Source organism: Mustela lutreola, chromosome 6 (genome assembly GCF_030435805.1).
Source record: "Mustela lutreola isolate mMusLut2 chromosome 6, mMusLut2.pri, whole genome shotgun sequence".
NCBI lineage: Eukaryota > Metazoa > Chordata > Mammalia > Carnivora > Mustelidae > Mustela > Mustela lutreola.
Window position 1 is genome coordinate 69,079,923 of NC_081295.1, and position 19,673 is coordinate 69,099,595.

The window sequence follows — 19,673 nt, forward strand, 5'->3', positions numbered from 1 at the left end:
ATTCACCAGTTAAAACAGTTTCAATAGTGCTCGCTTCAGTAGCACATATACTAAAATTGGAACGATACAGAGCAGACAAGCATAGCCCCCTTGCAAGGATGACATGCAAATCCATGAGGCATTCCACATCTTTCAACAATTTACTTTGGGCATAGAGGATTAATAAGAATGTAATTCGTAAATCTATGGCCCCATTCTGTATTTTGTCATGACATTTAAAGAAATACAGAAATATTAACATCCTGGCCAGTCACAGCTCACACGGTCCTATACTGAATGCCTCTTCTGGAAGAATACATTTTGCCACCAATGTCAAGAATCGATAAAACTCCGTTTTAATACAAATTGGCAAAGCTGCCAATATCAAATTTTGGTACGGTCTATTTTCTTGAGAATTAATAGTTGCTGTGACTAGACAAAAACAAAATAAAACAAAAACATGCTTTAATGCTTTCAAATAACATTATAGTAAACTAAAACTGAATTTCTGTGTAAGAATGCTGAATGGAGGAAGACAGAGTCTCCTGGTAGAAAGTTGCTCCCCAGCCTGCCTTGTGTCTAGTTACTTCCTGGCTCTCGCTTCCTTCAGTTGATCCCTCCCCCTTCGCCCTGGGGCTTCATCCCCAGCATCTGCAGGTGTTCGTGGAGCTGTTGGGTCCTCAACCACAACCTCAGAGGCAACATGAGTTGGGGATTTTTTTTTTTTTTTTTTTTCCTTATCATTCCTCTTAATAGTTCATGCCTTAACAATAAGTCTGGACAGCCCAGCTGGAATGTTGCAACCAGATCCAATTTGTAAAAACAGTTCTCACTGAGATTTCTCCTTTTGAATAAATTGGGAATTGAAAATACTTTGGTATTATTGCATCAAGAGCCCTTGAGACATTATAGTTGATTTCCAAACATACACTGTAGGAATAAACTTATGGAGTAGAAACATGTAAAAACACACAGAAAAAAAACCATATAGTCCACTGTTCTGATAAATGTAATCATTAGCTTTCAGGGTGAACTGCACTTTGAATAAGTTAAGAAAATGGTAAGGTTCTAAATTTAAGGTTTCACAGGCATTATGTATTTTTTAATTTTTTTAAAAAAGATTTTATTTTATTTATTTGACAGAGAGAGCGAGAGAGATCACAAATAGGCAGAAAGGCAGGCAGAGAGAGAGAGAGGAGGAAGCAGGTTCCCCGCTGAGCAGAGATCCCGATGCAGGGCTCGATCCCAGGACCCTGAGATCATGACCCGAGCTGAAGGCAGAGGCTTAACCCACTGAGCCACCCAGGTGCCCCTCATGGGCATTATATTTTAGACAAATGCAAAAGAAAAATAAGCAATGACAGTGATACTGCACAAGTGATTTGATTCTAATACTATTTGGGAATATCTTAGTGGCACAAATGAATGCAAACCAAGTTAGTCATTTGGTTTAGAAATCATATAGACTAATGCTGCCTAATTCTATTCTCTAATGAGGGTCCAGGGCTAAAGGCATGACACATCTTGAAATCACGTTGAAGGACAATTCCCTGGTAGGGCACTTCACTTATTCACAGTCATTATTCGGCCTGATTAAGTTGGAAACTCATTTTCTACAGGAGCAAGAATAGTAGGCTCTCTTTGGAGAACAGTGTGGAGATTCCTCAAGAAATTAAAAATAAAACTTCCCTATGACCCTGCCATTGCACTACTGGGTATTTACCCCAAAGATACAGATGTAGTGAAAAGAAGGGCCATCTGTACCCCAATGTTTTTAGCAGCAATGGCCACGGTCGCCAAACTGTGGAAAGAACCAAGATGCCCTTCAACGGACAAATGGATAAGGAAGATGTGGTCCATATACACTATGGAGTATTATGCCTCCATCAGAAAGGACGAATACCCAACTTTTGTAGCAACATGGACGGGACTGGAAGAGATTATGCTGAGTGAAATAAGTCAAGCAGGGAGAGCCAATTATCATATGGTCTCACTTATTTGTGGAGCATAACATATAGCATGGAGGACATGGGGAGGTAGAGAGGAGAAGGGAGTTGGGAAAAATTGGAAGGGGAGGTGAACCATGAGAGACTATGGACTCTGAAAAACAATCTGAGGGTTTTGAAGGGGCGGGGGGGTGGGAGTTCGGGGTACCAGGTGGTGGGTATTAGAGAGGGCACAGATTGCATGGGGCACTGGGTGTGGCACAAAAATAATAAATACTGTTATGCTGAAAATAAATAAAAAATAAATAAAAAAATGAAATAAATAAATTAAAAAAAATAGTAGGCTCTATACCACTAATTAACTTAATATGATGTCATTGTCTACATTTCTATTTTTGCAGAATGGCACAATGACATCCATGTAGCATTTCACACCTATTTTCAGCATAGAAAACGTGGGTCAATTCTGATACATACTTGCTATTGGTGAAGCAGTAGATGTCACTGAACTGTTGAGGGTTGTGGTCGTGGTCCTCATCAATTACTTTGGGGTATGTTTTATGAAACAGGTGATGAAAGTCCTTTCGATTGAGACCCCCAGTGTTGCCATCTTAGGTGTATGGCTGTTAAGACAGTGACTGTCCCAGTTTTGAGACTGTTGAAAACGGAGTAGTTGACTGCTTTACCATGCTGGTGGCAGACTCATTTGTATGGCCAGAAGTCACAGAGTGACAGTCCCTGAGAGAATATGAAAAACATTAAAACCAGGGCTGTGACTCAGGGAGTTAATATCTGCCTTCTCTGGGATTTTCCTGGTCACACGTAAACAATTCTTTAAAAAAAAAATCCTTAAAAATAAGTCAGCTTTAATACTAACTACCTATGTGGAATATATCAGGAATCATTAAGCAAGAGAGACACTTGTGTGTTTTATAGGGGTGATTATATTTCCCAACTTGCTAGGGCCTTGATTGAAGGAACTTTGTTATTAATGTACCCAGCTCTGATTAAAAATTATTAATAAAATAAAAGGGTAAAATGAAAACAAAATAGTTTCACGTTCCAAAAAGTTCTAAGAGAAAAAAGGACAATTTGAGATACTACATGTATAAATGCACACACAGAATTGATGAACTGATGATCTATATTTACTTGTGTTTGAGTCTTAATCAAGACTCTTGGTTGCAAATGAAAGGAACACAACTTGAACTAGTTTTGGAAATAGGAAGGAATCGACATGAAATAAGAGGAAAGATTGAACAAATAAGCCAGAGAGCAGCAGAGATGCAGCTGGGCTCAGAAAAACTTAAGTATTCAAACCCTGCTGAGACCATCTTGCCTTAGAATTTTCCTTTGCACCAACTTTATTGGATCTCACTATACACTGACTTCTTTCACAATGTCCAACTTCTGGCAAGTGATAAGTTCTTTTTCATAGTTTTAAAGTCCCAAGAAAAGATTGATGGGTTGGGCACCCATTCCTGAAGTGGCCAATTACGGTTGAAAGGGCATGGACACACATGAAGATGGTAGTTTCCAAGGAAATCAGGATTGCAGTAGGGCTACATTATTTCCCAGAAGTCTCCTCTTCCTCGGTTCTTCCTTTCATTCCTTCTCTTCATCTCTGTTCCACTTAACTGTCGCTTCCTGAGCTTTAACTGCCAAGTCCCTTCAAGCTGTGGCCCTTTGACACCATGTCAGCAGTCCAGTTGTACTTTGAACTCTGACTGTTCTCAGAGTGGATTATCTGTGAGACAATGATAGCCATTTTCTTGCTCAATTTTGTTGTCTCTTATAAGTTGAATATTTTATTATGCTAAGAGAGATCTCCCCATTAGGGATGAGGACAAGGGAGGGCAAGATACGTAGATACTATCTGCTATCCTACCATAGTCCCATGAGCATATCAGCATGATTTTATAATCCTCTGTCTACATGGCTAGTCCTGGCTGAAATGTTTTCATAGGCTGCATAGCATTATGAGCCAGATGCCCTTTGGATAACCTCTGTCAGAGATGGTTTACTGGTTTTTCCATGGACATCAACCTGTGCCTGGGGTGGGTATGTAAAGCACGGTGCCAGAAACAAGAATGGGCAGGAAGAAAAGTGATGGAGATTTACCAAATTTCCAGCTCATTACACATTCCATCCATTACCTCTCTCCTTTTGTTTTAATTTTTAATTTGTTGAATTGCAAGTTGTTTTTGGAAAGCTATGATCTACTCATGTTTCAACAAGCAACATCTTAAATGGGTAGACTTGGAAGAATAAGCATAGGAAAGTTGCTCATAAGAGTTCTAATAACCTCCTGTTTTTCTCACACTGACTCAGTATCCTTGGACAAGTCAGGAAGAGAACTCCTCCTCCCTCCCTGCCCTGCTCTTTTTTTACCCTCCAAAAGTAAAACTAAAGTAAGATACACATATACTTAGCTATTAGATAATAAAACTTCTTTAACTCTCTCAAGGGCACTTTCATATTCATCAAGTAAAATAGCCTTAAGACTAAATAACTACATGGAATTATTTAATGTCAATCATGTTAGGGGAAACAATGTGCATTTGTAATAAGTTTGTGTCTCAAACCAATGCAGGGACAATCATGACCTAGGTGTAAGTGTACAAAGCTGTGAATTGTTACTTTATGATTAAAAAAAAAATGAGAGTGAAGGATGTATTAGTTTCCTAGGGATGCTATGGTTAAGTGACTACAAGCCAGGTAGCTTGAAAAAGCAGAAATTCATTCTCTCACAGATCAGGAGGCCAGAAGTACAAAATCAAGGCATTGGCAAGGCCATCCATGCTCCGTCTGAAGGCTCAAGGGGAGAATCGTTCCTTGGTTGTTCCAGCTTCTGATGGTCTCTGGTTTTCTCTGACTTGTAGCAGCTTGAGTCCAATCTCTGTGTCCATCTTCACTTGGTTGTCTTCTCTGTGTGTATGTCTGAGTCTGAATCTGCTCCTTTCTCTTCTATAATGATACTGGCCATTGGAGTTAGATCCCATCCTGAACCAGTGTAACTTCATCTTAACTAATAACATTTGCAAAGACCTTCTTTCCAAATAAGGGCACATTCTGAGGTACCAGATGGACATGGTTTTTGGAGGGACACTGTTCAACTTGTACAGGGGAATAAAGCAATAATATGTTTCTTTATTATTATTGTTGAGGTAATTGGTATTTGAAGTTTGCAAAAGCATGTGGATTCTTAAGTTTGTCAATGTTCAGTGGCTTTTTGGAGAAGTCTTTTTGGAACAGAATCTGTTTGCCAGTAGGTGTTGGTGAAAGACCATCAGGCAGGCACAGTTTTGTCAAGGACCCCAAAACTTTAATGACAGAAAGATATCTTACATTTCCACTCTGAGTTTCTTACCTCCTATTCTGATATAGTGCCTAGGTTCTAAGTTCTAAGGAATTTTGATACACTTAGAAGCTCTTTGTCTTATCCCCATCTCATTTTATTCTATAGAACAAGGTCACACCAAGTAAGATTCTTCAGATCATGTCGTTATTTTATGTAATTAAAGTTTTTTTCCCAATCATATTGTCTCCAACTCTGGCCTCATGTAACTAGAGTGAATAGAAATTCTTTCTTCTCGTATCAAAAATAATCAAGTCATTTACTGAGAGCTGATTAGAAGGTATACATAGATTTTAAAAGTTTTGCAATGGGAGCGAAGTCCTTTTCATTTTCTGAAACTTGTCCCCTGCCCTGAACAGATTATCCTCATCCATAGCCAAGGAACAGAACACAGAACAAAATAAAGAAAGATTTATATGCATGGAAGTAGAAATATGAATCATGACTTTTTTTTAAAAGATTTTATTTATTTGACAGAGAGAGAGAGATCACAAATAGGCAGAGAGGCTGGCGGGGTGGGGGGGATGCGGGCTCCCCTTGGAGCAGAGCGCCGGATGCAGGGCTCAATCCCAGGATCCTGGGATCATGACCTGAGCTGAAGGCAGATGCTTAACCCACTGAGCTACCCAGGCACCCTGTGAATCATGACTTTTGAGCTCCTTTATGAAAAGTTGTGAAAGTATCTTCAGGATCCCAAGTAGAGACTCAAAGGGGGAAGGTTACAGGATTGATCCACAGTTGTGTCCGTGTCACTTGTAAGGGGCTGGTGCACAAGGAGTTTCAAGGAGCCTCCTGGGAAGAAGTGGTAGGTTAGAGACTGGAGAGGTGTGAAAGAACCAATAGCCAGAAAGAGGGACAGAAAGAGAATTTTCGAGAGAGGACAGTCCTGGGTGGTTATAAGTGCAGGGTGTGATAGGGGATTCGGTTGCTGAGGTGGGGGGCGGGGATGCAGGATAGGTCACTGGCATTGAGACAATCAAGAAATCAGGAGGCAATAAATTTCATGACTCCGTCTTGCTGATGGAAAGGCTTCATTTCCATTCAATAGTTATTAAGCAGTCTCTGTGTGGCAGGGATTATGCTAGACATTGACCTGGATAAAGAGGGTAAGAGAAGATGACAGGGTCATGAGAACAGTGTAATATTTGGGGCTTCTCAGTTCTCAGGTTCAGTTTTACAGTGTTAATTTCCACATTGTTCTTGGCTATGCTTAGTATCTCTCTTTTTTCTTGTTTTCTCTTTTACTGCTAAGTCCTCTCAAGAGCACCCCAGAATTTCAGTTACTTGAACTAACTGGAGACAGTTTTACTCTGAAAAGTCCTTCAGGTTGGGTGCCTGGGTGGCTCAGTTGGTTAAATGACTGCCTTCAGCTCAGGTCATGATCTTGGAGTCCCTGGATGGAGTTCCGCATCAGGCTCCCTGCTCGGCGGGGAGTCTGCTTCTCCCTCCGACCCTCCCCCTTCTCATGCTCTCTCTTTATCTCAAATAAATAAATACAATCTTAAAAAAAATTGTAGGCTTCCCTCTCATCCCTATTCCATCTGTGATTTTTTTCTAGACTATTGTTTTGCTCTGCATGGGGGCTAAAGATAACCTCCCCCTCTCTCTCTGCCTGCCTCTCTGCCTACTTGTGATTTCTGTCTGTCAAATAAATAAATTAAAAAAAAACCCTTTAAAAAAAGGGGGGGGGCGCCTGGGTGGCTCAATGGGTTAAAGCCTCTGCCTTCAGCTCAGGTCATGATCTCAGGGTCCTGGGATCGAGCCCTGCATCGGGCTCTCTGCTCAGCAGGGAGCCTGCCTCCCCGCCTCTCTCTGCCTGCCTCTCTGCCTACTTGTAATTTCTGTCTGTCAAATAAATAAATTAAAAAAAAAAAATTTTTAAAAAAGATAACCCACAGGTGCCAGGCCATCCTTGCTGGGCCTCTAACGCATGTGAAGATGGGTGTAGGGAATTCCCTTCTGTTCTGGTCCGTAAGTCACCCCTGCATACAAGAACACAGGAATCAGGAACTCTGTCATCAGGTGTTGGTGTCACTGTGTCCCACTTCCGTAGGCATTTCCTATTCCTTTTTTTTTTTTTTAAAGATTTTATTTATTTATTTGACAGAGAGATAGAGAGCACAAGTAAGCAGAGCAGCAGGCAGAGGGAGAGAGAGAAGTAGGCTCTCTGCTGAGGAGGAAGCCCAATGTGGGGCTCGATCCCAGGACCCTGGAACCATGACCTGAGCCGAAGGCAGCTGCTTAACCAACTGAGCCATGCAGGCACCCCTCCTATTCCTTTTAATTTTTTTTTCTTCTGCAATCATATAGCCAGCCTAAAACAAAAATAAAATTAAATGTTTGTTCCAGTCTCAGAAATACCCATTTATCCACATCTGTATACCTTATGTTGCCCTGAACTTCTTTGACAATTTTTGTAAGTTTAATATTTTTTTAATAGAAGCAACTTCTGGCATTTCCATTGAGATTGTTATGATTCTGTGACAACTCTGAAGTAACCAAAGTAAGTCTCCCTGGTTAAGTGCTGTCCCTTGGAAGCAATGATTCCCTACAGCCTTTTTGTCTCAGAAATATTTTTAATGTAAAAATTGAATGATTATTTCAAATGATGCGATGATGCAGAAGCAGTAGTCCTTCTTGCATGGACAGTTCCCAAATACACAAGAAAGAGTAGTGTTGCATGCTTGCAGTCCACTTACCTGAAGGCTATATCATGGAGCAGTGCTCTCTCCATCCGCACAGGGTGCTCCCCGGTCTGGGGCCCCAGCCTTGTTTGGGCTAAGGAAGGATGACACTGCAGGTTTGTGGAGCTGGTTGACGAAGCAGCGGATAATGAGCAGCTGTCTTTTCTGGAATTGGGAGCAGGGCCCTGGCATCACTGTGCTCTGGAGGTGTGGCAGGAAGCTTTGTGGGCAATTCTGCTCCGTGTGGGGCACCTAGAGAGAGCCAACCCCAACTCTGCTCAAGACTCTCATTACTGGAGCTTGTCCCCTGCACTGAACAAGCTACGACTGCCCACGGGAAATATCCTTGGGGTCTCAATGAATGATTCCACACGGTCATCTTAAAATTCCTTCTCCAGAAATTCTTCTGTTTTTCAGTGGTTTGATAACCTGCTTTGTTTCTCTGATATTAGTGGCATCTTTGTTCAGTTTAGACATGCTCACTTCTCACTTCTCTCTGTTTGAACTTCATCTCACATCGTTTCTGTTTTACCAAGAGCTTTGCTTTTTCCAAGCCTTCATACTTTCTCTCCTATGAACAGTGCTCAGATTTGAATGCAGAAAGTTTCCCTGTTCTCTTATGAATGTATTTTTTTCTTGGGAAAAACTTTCAGGCTGTCCCCTCGGTTTGTAGTCTGGAGGTCAAATTACAATTTAATTCTCTTTGAAGACCTCGGGTTTTGAAGAGACACCTTGTTATTTGCTCTCCTTAGGAAACAACATAACCAAAGGCCACCACCTGTCTCGTCTCCTTAAGGGCCAAGGTACGCTTGAACTGGGGTGGCAAGGAGGGCAGGAGATGCCCCCCCAAGACGTAAGGCTCCCAGTTTTCCCTCTCCCTCTCACTGGGAGCAGCTTCCAGAGCCTGACGCATCTCCATCAATGAAGTATTGCAGCTAGCAGAGTACTGACTTTGAGGTCAGACCAGCCTTGTCTCAAATCCCCATCTACTTTTTCCTGCCTTGGTACTTTGGACTTGTTGCCTAATCCTCTGAGTCTCAGTTTTCTCATCTGTAAAATGGAGTCAGTAACAGTAACCTAATAGATTGCTGTCAATATTACATGAAATGACAAATCCAGTGACTGGCAGAGAGTAGAGTAGGTGTTAAATAAAATACAGATGTTATTATTATTCCTAGAATACACTAGTAGCTTAGAAGCTTTGCTGTTGTTTTTGACACTCGCTGTATTAAAAAAATAAATAAATAAAATAAAAATAAATAAATAAAATAAAATAAAGTACTTGTTTCTAAAAGTTTCTTTTAAGAAATTGACATGAAGCTCCTTAAAAGCTTAATAAATTCTACACGCGCACTTAACACACAGACACACACACACACACTCTCTCTCTCTCTCTCTCTCGCTTGGCCTCGATGAAGTCCATTTGTTTCTGTAGCTGCCTCAGCAATACCAACCTTCCTTTGTCCTCCTGGCTCCCTCCTGGGACCGACCTTGTGGAGCTAAGCACAACCTACAGGTTCTGCCTGAACCCATAAGGCACTTGGACAAAATGTCTTCCGTGCCTCTTTTCCTGTGGACTTGCTCGCAGCACCCCATCTCCCTTGGAGCTCCAGGTGCCCACTGAAGTCTCACGAGAAAGCTCAAACCAGATGTGGGGGCTGAAATCTAATCGCAGTCCTAGGCTACCCTTTTGCGTCCTGTATTATGCAACCATGCTTGAACAATAACTGTCATTTTCAAACAAAATAGAAAATAGTTTCTGCCTCCAGGATGCGCGGTCCTTTAGAGGCGAGACGAGTGCAAACAAAGCCATGTGCAGTGTCATTTCTGTGAATGTGATGTTAAAGATGCGTGTGTGGGGGTTAGCCGCAGTGTGACTCACAATGCAACACAGAGGCAAGCTGGGTTGAAAAAGTGGGACCTCCAGCTGCCTACTCAGATCTCTGCCTACTACATACCGTTTCCCTGTGTGGGCTCTTTGATTTTCTGATTAAAAAAGAAAGAAAGAAAGAAAGGAAAAAATAAAAAACCATGTAGAAAATCAAAATGGAAAGTTTAGGAGAGACAATAGCTAAAAACACTATCTTTATATACATGTCTAAAGCCGGGCACAAGCAAGGGTTTCAAAATGCATTGCCTGCATTTGAGTAGTTAGGGGAAGGGCGAAGGTGTTGAGCTTTAAGGCAGGTAAAGCCTTGGAAATTTAGGGACACACGAGGGCTTCTTTAGCAGATGTATGGAGTGTTCAATGAACCCTGAACCCTGGAGCCCTGTACTTAGTACAACTAAGTAACTTAGCCACAGGTAAGTTACTGCAGGCAACTTCCTGCAGGCACGGCACTTGGGGACCTGCTGAGGCGCTTAGCTCTTTTCGAGTTCCTGGATGGAGGAAGGTGAGCAGGTGGTATGAAGAGAACTCACAAGAGGGACCGTGGAAGGAACCTGCTATTGTGCACTGGGATGTCAGAATTACAACCAACTCCACCGCTCATTCTCTGTTCACTGGTTTCTACTTCCTCTCCTAATTTGAGTGATGTCACAGGAGCACATTACTACGATGTTGTTTTCTCTCCCAGATACTCATAGTAAGAATTTTATTTTAATCACTAAAATAAAACTATCCATTATTGAGTCCTATGTTGTGTCTAGCACTATGCTTAGCACCAGATAGAAATATAGATGATAGATCGATAGGTTGATAATGGAAAGATGATGTAGCGAACTAGCTAGTTAGCTAGATGATAGACGAATGACACATCATCTGTCACCATCAGTAAAGATCAATAAAGGTAATATTCTGAGGTGGAAGAGAGACTGAGAAAGTTTATGTCTATTTACAATCTTGATTTTTTAAAAATGTGGTTAGCCACAGTGTGACTCATTGTGACTTAGAAAGAAGGAAGAAAGGAAAGAAAGAAAAAAGGAAAGGAAAGGAAAAGAAAAGAAAAGGAAATAAGAGAAAAAAAAAGAGGGAAGAGGCCCTAGGACAAAGTAGCCTGGAAGAAAGCATGATTTCAAACAGCTGCCACACAGAATGATAAGGAAAACAAAAGTGAGTTCAAAACCGAAACAGATCAGTAAATCCTATGATTCCTGGAGGAAAGCGTTATCTCATCTCTTTTTTTCCCCCTAAGATTTACTTCCTTATGTATTTGAGAGAGATAGAGCCTGTGAGCCAGGGGAGGGTCAGAGGGAAAGAACCTCCAGAGACTCCCCAGTGAGCTTGGAGCCCAGCATGAGGTGAGGCTCTATCTCAGGACCCTGAGGTCATGACCTGAGCTGAAACCAAAGGCTGGACAGCTCAGCCCACTGAGCCACCCAGGTGTCCCATGGGTTATCTCACCTTCGCCATTGCCGGCGTCACCATCATTATCCTTGTTATCTTCTCCAGAACAAATTAGTTTTGAACCACACCATAACCTTGGCATCGTTGAGAGCAGGATTCCCTTGAAAAACCGATCATCGTTTCTGCTAGTTTCCTGCCTAGTGCTGGGGATGTACGGGGGTTTGACTCATGGCCCCCTTCCTCTCGTCTGTGCTTTATTCAGGTGGAGCCGCTGATACAGAGAGGCCACGAGAGTCTGGTCCACCACATCCTGCTCTATCAGTGCAGCAGCAGCTTTAACGACAGTGTCCTGGACTATGGCCACGAGTGCTACCACCCTAACATGCCTGATGCCTTCCTCACCTGCGAGACCGTTATTTTTGCCTGGGCCATTGGTGGAGAGGTGGGACCAATGATTACTGAGATGGGACACTATTCGTGGCTCATGTTTTCCCCCCCCTTCGGTTCTGATACTTATAAGTAAAGCTCTATACATTATCTCTGATAGGAGGATGGCTTATTTTTCCTTCCATTGGAAGCGATTCTCTCCTTAAGCCATTTTGTTATATCCACTCTAGATCATGGAGTTCCAGAATGTTGAAATATCTTTGAGAATGGTTGGTTTTTGCGTGGAATAGAACATTTAGGGACTTTTATAGGGCACGTCTTATGGAATTTTCCTTACTTAGGGTTTTTCCTATCCACCTCATGTTGGATTATCCCTTGGCACTCCGTTAGATCCTCGTTATGTGCTCCTGGAGGTCCATTATGACAATCCTACTTATAAGGAGGGTGAGTTTATTCTTCATATGTTTTATCTGTGATTTTTAAAAGTTCTGTAACTCCCATCTTAACAGGGTTGAAATATACTCCCGCCCAATATTAGAAGGAATTAACCTATATGTTTGTCATCCAAATTAGGATACTTTTTAGAGAAAATGAGGATACTATTAAAAATTACACTGGGACAACAGTGATCAATGAGCCCATGAACTGGGCAAAATGGATACGTGTGGTCACTGATCTTAAAAAAAAAGTGCATCTTACTTTCCAAGAAGTAGGATAGTAGATTTTTCTCTTTGTGATATAAATTAGTTCCCAAAACATAGTGCTTATGAAACATTTTCTGACTGTACATATGAAAGGCTACCAATCATCACACTAGAAAATATTAATATTTTGTTATGGGGTAGGAAAACCATAAATATGCTCATGAAATATTTATGCAATGATATTATTTAATACGATATTTAAGTGAAGAGGGCTTATACTTACATTTGATTTCTGAATCTAGTTTTATAAACTTATTTATTTAATATTCTAAAACCAAAAAGTCTAAAGATTCAATATGAAGTTCTCAACAGGAGTAACTCAAAGTTATTATTTTACACTGATTTGTGCAATTATTCAGCAAATACTGAGCACCAACTATGTCTCTGCTCCGTGCTTACGTGTGAGTGAAAAACACACCAAACACACCAAACCAGGTGGAAATTATAGTGTAGTAAGAAAGAGAGACAATAAAAATAATCACAGCAATTAATATAAAATTATGTATATGCCAATGGTTCCGAAGGGTCAATTTGGTAATGACAGGTAAGTAAGTCAGCCCTGCAGAAAGGAGGCAGTTAGTTTTAAAAGTCAGTGGAACGAATTTATGAAGGGTTTGGGTCTCATGCTCTCCCTCCTTATGATAACTGTCTCAGGAAGGAATGTGTCTTACTTTCATCCTCACATGCCTATTGTTGTTCTTTCTAGTCACAGAATAAATTCTTAATATTTTTTGTTGACTGAATGACTACTTTGTTAAGTGATTAAAAGAATGGTGGCAAACTATAAAGAAAATTAATCATCAGTAGTTTATTCTGTCAGCAGGTGGTCTCTAGACCAAAGGGCTTTTACGTCTATGAAAATGTTACTGAACTTTACCTGAAAACAATACAAAATAAAGTTTTGTTGAGTTAGTCTATATTCTAATGAATGACTAGAATTTTCCTTCTGTCTGTCTTTATGTTAGATCAGCTAGACAACACAAACATTTCTCCCATGGTATACTGTGTAAGTCAAAAATAGTTGCAGATAATACGACAACTTACGTTTTCATTCCTGTTTTTTTTTTTTTAAGATTTTATTTATTTATTTGACAGAGAGAGACAGAGCAAAAGCAGATGGAGCAGTAGACAGAGGGAGAAGCAGGCTCCCCATTGAGTTGGGAGCCTGATGTGGAGCTCGATCCCTGGGATCATGACCTGAGCCAAGGCGCTCCTTAACTGTTGTTTGTGAACCTGAATGTTGTCTTCCATTAATCTTTACTTGTAATTCTTTCCCTTGTGAGGTTTTAAGGAAAATTCACAAATCCATTCAACTGAATGTAGAGAACTTCCTTTTTTTGAGAACTCAAACTCGCTTTTAATTATATGCTCTTATTCCAGGCTTAATAGATAATTCTGGACTGAGGTTATTTCATACAGCAGACATAAGGAAGTACGATGCTGGGGTGATCGAGGCTGGCCTCTGGGTAAGCCTCTTCCACACCATCCCTCCAGGGATGCCTGAATTCCGGTCCGAGGGTCACTGCACTCTGGAATGCCTAGAAGAGGTATGTGGAGGATGAGGTCTGTGAGCCGCTATTCATTGATTCATCGGTGTTCTCGGAAAACTATGTTTGGGGAATCCCATGCTTATTATTATTAATCTTATTCTTGTTGTCATGCTCTAAAGCCATTACTTATCATTGTAGCAAGATCTTTGATTGCTTTTTTAAATCTTGGAGGGTGTAGGAGTAGAATTCTGGACAAAAATACCTTCCAGGATGGTTTCCTTCCTGACCTACTTTTTTTTTTTTTTTTTTTTTTTTTTTTTTTTTTAAATATTTGACACTTTATTTTATCTCTTACAATTTCTACCTTGGTTCATGTGGTCACTTTTTCATTTCTCAATTTCACCTTTTATCCAGATTTGTTTTTTCCATTATTCATTTTCAGTTTTTTTTTTTTTTTCCTCTTTGCTTCACAGTTTCCTTCCTACTTAAACCAAAGAGCAGGAGTACTTAATATAAAAATGCATGCTTGGTCAGGAAAACCATGTAAAAGTATTTAATAATGGCTACTTCTGTTTATTCTGTTTACAGTTCTTTTTTCTTAAATGAACATGTTTTAGCTTAGATCATATTCTTTACAAATTATAAGCTATTATTGTATTATAGATAGATGGCAGACTGATGAAGTGGAAGGATTATGCCCTTTGAGTTATTTACACCATGATTCAAATTGCCATGACATCGTGTACTAGCCGTGGGACCAAGGGCAATTCATATAATTCTACTCTTCCACCTGGTTTTCTTATCTCGGAAAGTAGGAATCATTTTTCCTTTTAAGAGTTTCTATTTACAGGTTACTAACATGCTGGAATCTTTTTGTCAAGATGACTTTGATTGACTCTTTACCTCTGAAAAGAAAGATAACGTTTAGGGGTGATCTGATAGGTCCTCAGTAAGCATTAGTTCCCTTTCCTTTTTGACCGCAAATGTTACTTCACAAAGATAACACTGTTAGGAGTAAGTAATGAAAAATCCAAATTCAAAATGTTTGGCTGCTCAAGCATTCACTCAAATTGCTTTAGACTTTCTTCTCAGTTGTCCCTCCAAGTCTCTTTTATGGTGAACTGTCTGAACATGTGCTTGTTTGGGCTAATTGTGTCTTCCTCTGCATGCCCCGCCTGTAGGCTCTGGAAGCCGAGAAGCCAAGCGGAATCCATGTGTTTGCTGTTCTTCTCCATGCTCACCTGGCTGGCAGGGGCATCAGGCTCCGTCATTTTCGCAAAGGGGAGGAAATGAGATTACTGGCTTATGATGATGATTTCGACTTCAATTTCCAGGAGTTTCAGTATCTAAGGGAAGAACAAACAATCTTACCAGTATGAATGTTTTGTTCTTTTTCACTGTATCTTAGAGAAGTCAAGGCATCTCTCTATCACAATTTAGCAGAGTTTCTACCAGTAAAGTGAGTTGCTCATCGTACTCACATTCTTGAAGCCACCCACTGTGGGTGTTGCACAATCCAGATGGAATGTGTTTGATCTGATTTCCAAAATCAAAACTCACTTTTCTTACCATTCCCAGGAGCAACTCAAGTTGTTGATTTAAAAAGAGGAGAACAACTCGGGCTCTGAGTACCAAACAGTACTCTTTTCTTACTTGACTTTCCAATAAACATTTGGGTTGCAATTCTGAAAATGCAAAAATAAGAGGGTTTTGTTTTTGTTTTTGTTTTTCTTAAATACCTTAGGAGAGTTTGGGGAAGTTTGATTTTGGATAAAAATAAAGATAAGGTAATTCTTTCATTTGACACAGGTTTCAGACAGAGCTAATTATCCAGCTTGCAACAATCATTGGGATTATGGAAGGGCAGTGTGGGAGGACGGTGTGTTGAGATACTGATCGTGGGCCTTTGGAGTAGTGGGCCAGGGAGATCCAATCTAGGGGCCAGCACCCAGCACAAGTTGCCTCTGGTCCATGAATAACTTGTCCATCTTTCTGAGTGGTGAGCCATAAAAAAATTATTTTCTGTGTATGCAGAATTGTTCAAAAGGGTAGAAAACATTGGAACAATAACTATTACTTTGCTTCAAGTCTGTTGTGAGGAAATAAAGATGTGACTAAAGACCTTTAAAGAAAAGAATATAAATGAAGAGGGAATCATAATAACTAGTATCTATGACTAACATTTATGAAGTGTTTCATTTGCCCTAAGAACTAAATGCATGTTATGTCGTTTAATCTCTTTACAGCTGTGCAAAATAACAGCTATTTTACAAAATTATTGTTTAAATAAATAAATTATGCCCAGATAATTCTTTTTCTTACCTGAGGCCATACAGATAGAACATGGTGGAGTCTGGCCTGAGAGAATCTTGTTGCTTTGCTTGTTTATTATACTAGCAGTCTTAGAATTCAGTAGATCAAGGTTCTCCTGGATCAAATTTCTTAATGAACCGACTCACATAGCAAATACAACTATTGGCCTACAAATAGATAAATAAAACAGCCTAAAACCCAAATCTGAAAGCTTTTATTTTTATGTTTTAGGGAGATAATCTAATTACCGAGTGTCGTTACAACACAAAAGATAGAGCCCGGATGACTTGGGTAAGGAAATTTTTATTGTTACTAAAATCCATTTGCAGAGAAGGAGGAATAAACTTTGATTTTAGAAGAGAAAAAGCAAAAGGCATTCCCATTTGGAGGCAAAATTCCTGAATGTCTTGAGCATGAAACATTGTAAGAGTGAAATGAGAGTTATTTTAACATTTTATCAGATTAATGATTCTATGGCAATATTTGCACTATAGTTTATTGACCTTTTCAAGAAAATCTATCCTAGTCTTTTAGTTTTTCCTTAGCAAATTGTATTAAAGACCTGTGGTCGCGAATGACCATCTGCTTGAGTCCCGACTTAGATGAATCAAGACTTCAAAAGGAAGAATGAATTGTATGACTTTAGGGCTTCTGACCCAAAAAGAAATTTGGTCCCAACAGATTTACTGAGGAATCCTGACGAACACTCAAGAAGTAGACCGTTCATGCCTTACGTAGTCTCTCCCAGGAAATACCTCCTACCAACTCATTTTATGAAGTTAGCATAATCTTAATATTAAAACTTGATAATGATAGTATTCAGGAGGTCAACAACATGCACCTGATGGAAATACCTTTGAGGGAATATTGGCAAACCAAATTCTGTATTATATAAAAATGTAATGTTAGGAGGAATTCAGGTTTAGCTAAGGAATGTAAATTGGTTTAAGATAGAAAATATATTAATAATACTATTCTACATTAGGAGATTAAAGGAAAAAGACATATGATCATGTCAATAAAGGTAGGAAAAAGCCTTCATAAGATTTAAGACAGTCATAAAAAAAGAAATTTTACAAACCAGGAATAGGAGAGAATTTCCTTAACCAGATGAAGCTTAGCTATGAAAAATCTATAGCAAATATCAAACTACTTGAATATTAGAAGTGTTGGTTTAATATCAGGAGGAAGACAAAGATGTTTATTATCATCATTTCCATTCAACATTGTACTAGGAGAGGAAAAAAATAAGTCCTATCGATCAGAGAAGAAGAAGCAAAGGAGCAAAACACATTATTCAAAGATATTATAATTTTCTACATTAAAACCCCCTCAAAACTGATATCTAAAATTAACTATATATTTTTTTTTCTTAATTTATTTGTTTGACAGATATCACAAGCAGGCAGAGAGAGGGAGAAGCAGGCTCTGTGCTGAGCAGAGAGCCCAATGCGGGGCTTGATCCCAGTACCCTGGGATCATGATCTGAGCCGAAGTCAGAGGCTTAACCCACTGAGCCACCCAGGTGCCCCCAAATTAACTATATTTTAGTATATAAGAAACTATCTTAAGGAAATGCATTTTAAAACTCTAAATTCTACAGAAATAAAATCTAACTTTAGATGTGTTTGATCTCCATGGGAAAAAAATTATAAATCCATATTTACAAAACTTTGTAGTAAACCTAAAGAAATGAAGAGATACTGTGTTCGTGAATAGAAGGTCTCCATAAGATAAAGATAATCCTTCTATTCAAATTGGCCTATTAATTTGATATATTTTCAGTAAAAAAAATTCAGAGAGATTTTATGATTTGAGATTCCCATATCCTAACTAAGAAATCCTTGCCTAGCCATAGCTGTGAAAATTTTCTCTAATTTTTTTCATATTTCTATAGGCATATTTTTTTTAATTTTATTTATTTATTTGACAGAGAGAGATCACAAGTAGGCAGAGAGGCAGGCAGAGAGAAAGGAGGAAGCAGGCTCCCTGCAGAGCAGAGAGCCCGATGTGGGGCTCGATCCCAGGACCCTGAGATCATGACCTGAACCGAAGGCAGAGGCTTAACCCACTGAGCCACCCAGGTGCCCCCATATTTCTAAAAATTTTCTAGTTTTAGCTTTTATATGGAGCAAGTAGATTCTGAAATCTACATAGAAGAGCAAAGGGTTAGTAACAGGCAAGACACTACTAGAAAATAAAAGATGGAGACAGTCTACTGGATGTGAAGGCTTATTTTAAAGCTATGATGATCAGTAGTGTCTTTGGGTCCAGAGTTAGAATAGTGGTACATAATAGGAATCCTGGAGACTAGTCTACAAACCCCTTATACGGAAACTTGGTTTAGAACAGACACAATATCCATTTAGGTGCGAAAGAATGGACTTTCCACTAAAGAATACTAGCACAACTGGGTATACAATACACAAACAAGCCAATTCCAGGTATTTAAATTAAATAATTAAATGTGAAAAACAAAATCTTAAAACTATTGGGAGAAAAATATATGAATATATTTTTATGCTGTTGGGAGTAGTTAAAAAACTTAAAGCATAAAAAGCACGAACTTTAAAAGATTGATGAGTTTAACTACTTGAAATCTTTTGGTTACCAAGACCCACTATTAAATAAGTGAAAAGACAAGTTTAAAGCTGAAAAAAAGATGTATTACATAGATTAATAAAACATTCGTATCCAGCATATAAAGAAAATTTCATAAATCAGTAATGTAAGACAAATAGATCATAGAAAAAAAAATACAGTAGATAGAAACCATTTCACAGAAATAAAGGCCCAAATAGATAATAAATATAGGAAAGGATGCTCAATCTCATTTGAAATCAGAATCGTGCACATATAAACCAGAATGAGATATTTTATACCCATCAGGTTGGCAATATATAAAATTGCAATTCCAACGTTCTAAAACTGGAGTCCTTGCACATAGCTAAATATAAATTTATAAAACTACCATGGGGAAAAGCATGACATCATCCGGCAAAGCTCTAGATTCATAGACGCTCTCCCAGTTCCATTCCTCTGTGGATTTCACCTTAAGGTTCTTTTTGCAGGAAGTGTTCCTGGAGAGAAATATATAAAATATTTGTGGTGGCGTGTGACAACACAGGAACACAAAGCTGGAAACAGCCCAACTGTTTATAAAAAAAAAACGACAAATAAATACAATATAATATGTCCATAGAATATATTTACACTATATATTTGTGAAAATTAATGAGTGAAAGCCATGCATGTTAACATGAATGTATCAGAAGAATAAAAAGGACAAGTTAAGCAGACCCCAGGGGGTACCTAAAGTTGTAGAACGTACAAAATGTAAGTGGATGTAGGGATGCCTATGTATGTCAGTAAATGGAAAGTAAAGGGTTTGAAAGACAATAGAATGATTAATCAAGTGGTGAGATAATCCTCATCTTCAGTTAAAATGGGGAAGAGGAGAATTAAAAATGAGCACAGAGGGTGCAGTCAGTCCACAGGTGTTGGCTTTGTTTTGTGTCTTATATGT

At 39.3% G+C, this 19,673-nt stretch overlaps 1 protein-coding gene and 1 non-coding gene across 2 annotated transcripts in view; both read left to right on the top strand.

The window, feature by feature from the left end:
• The window catches only part of MOXD1 (monooxygenase DBH like 1), a 91,881-nt gene that overhangs the window by 55,549 nt on the left and 16,659 nt on the right, over window positions 1-19,673 (top strand). Inside the window, exons 5-9 of the mRNA XM_059177528.1 lie at window positions 11,516-11,695; window positions 11,982-12,084; window positions 13,725-13,891; window positions 15,016-15,207; window positions 16,379-16,438. Of these exons, the coding sequence (XP_059033511.1) occupies window positions 11,516-11,695; window positions 11,982-12,084; window positions 13,725-13,891; window positions 15,016-15,207; window positions 16,379-16,438 (702 nt within the window). The remainder of the gene's footprint in view (window positions 1-11,515; window positions 11,696-11,981; window positions 12,085-13,724; window positions 13,892-15,015; window positions 15,208-16,378; window positions 16,439-19,673) is intronic.
• On the top strand, window positions 27-133 carry LOC131834915 (U6 spliceosomal RNA). Its single transcript, XR_009355007.1, has one exon. It is a non-coding gene; the product is annotated as a U6 spliceosomal RNA (small nuclear RNA).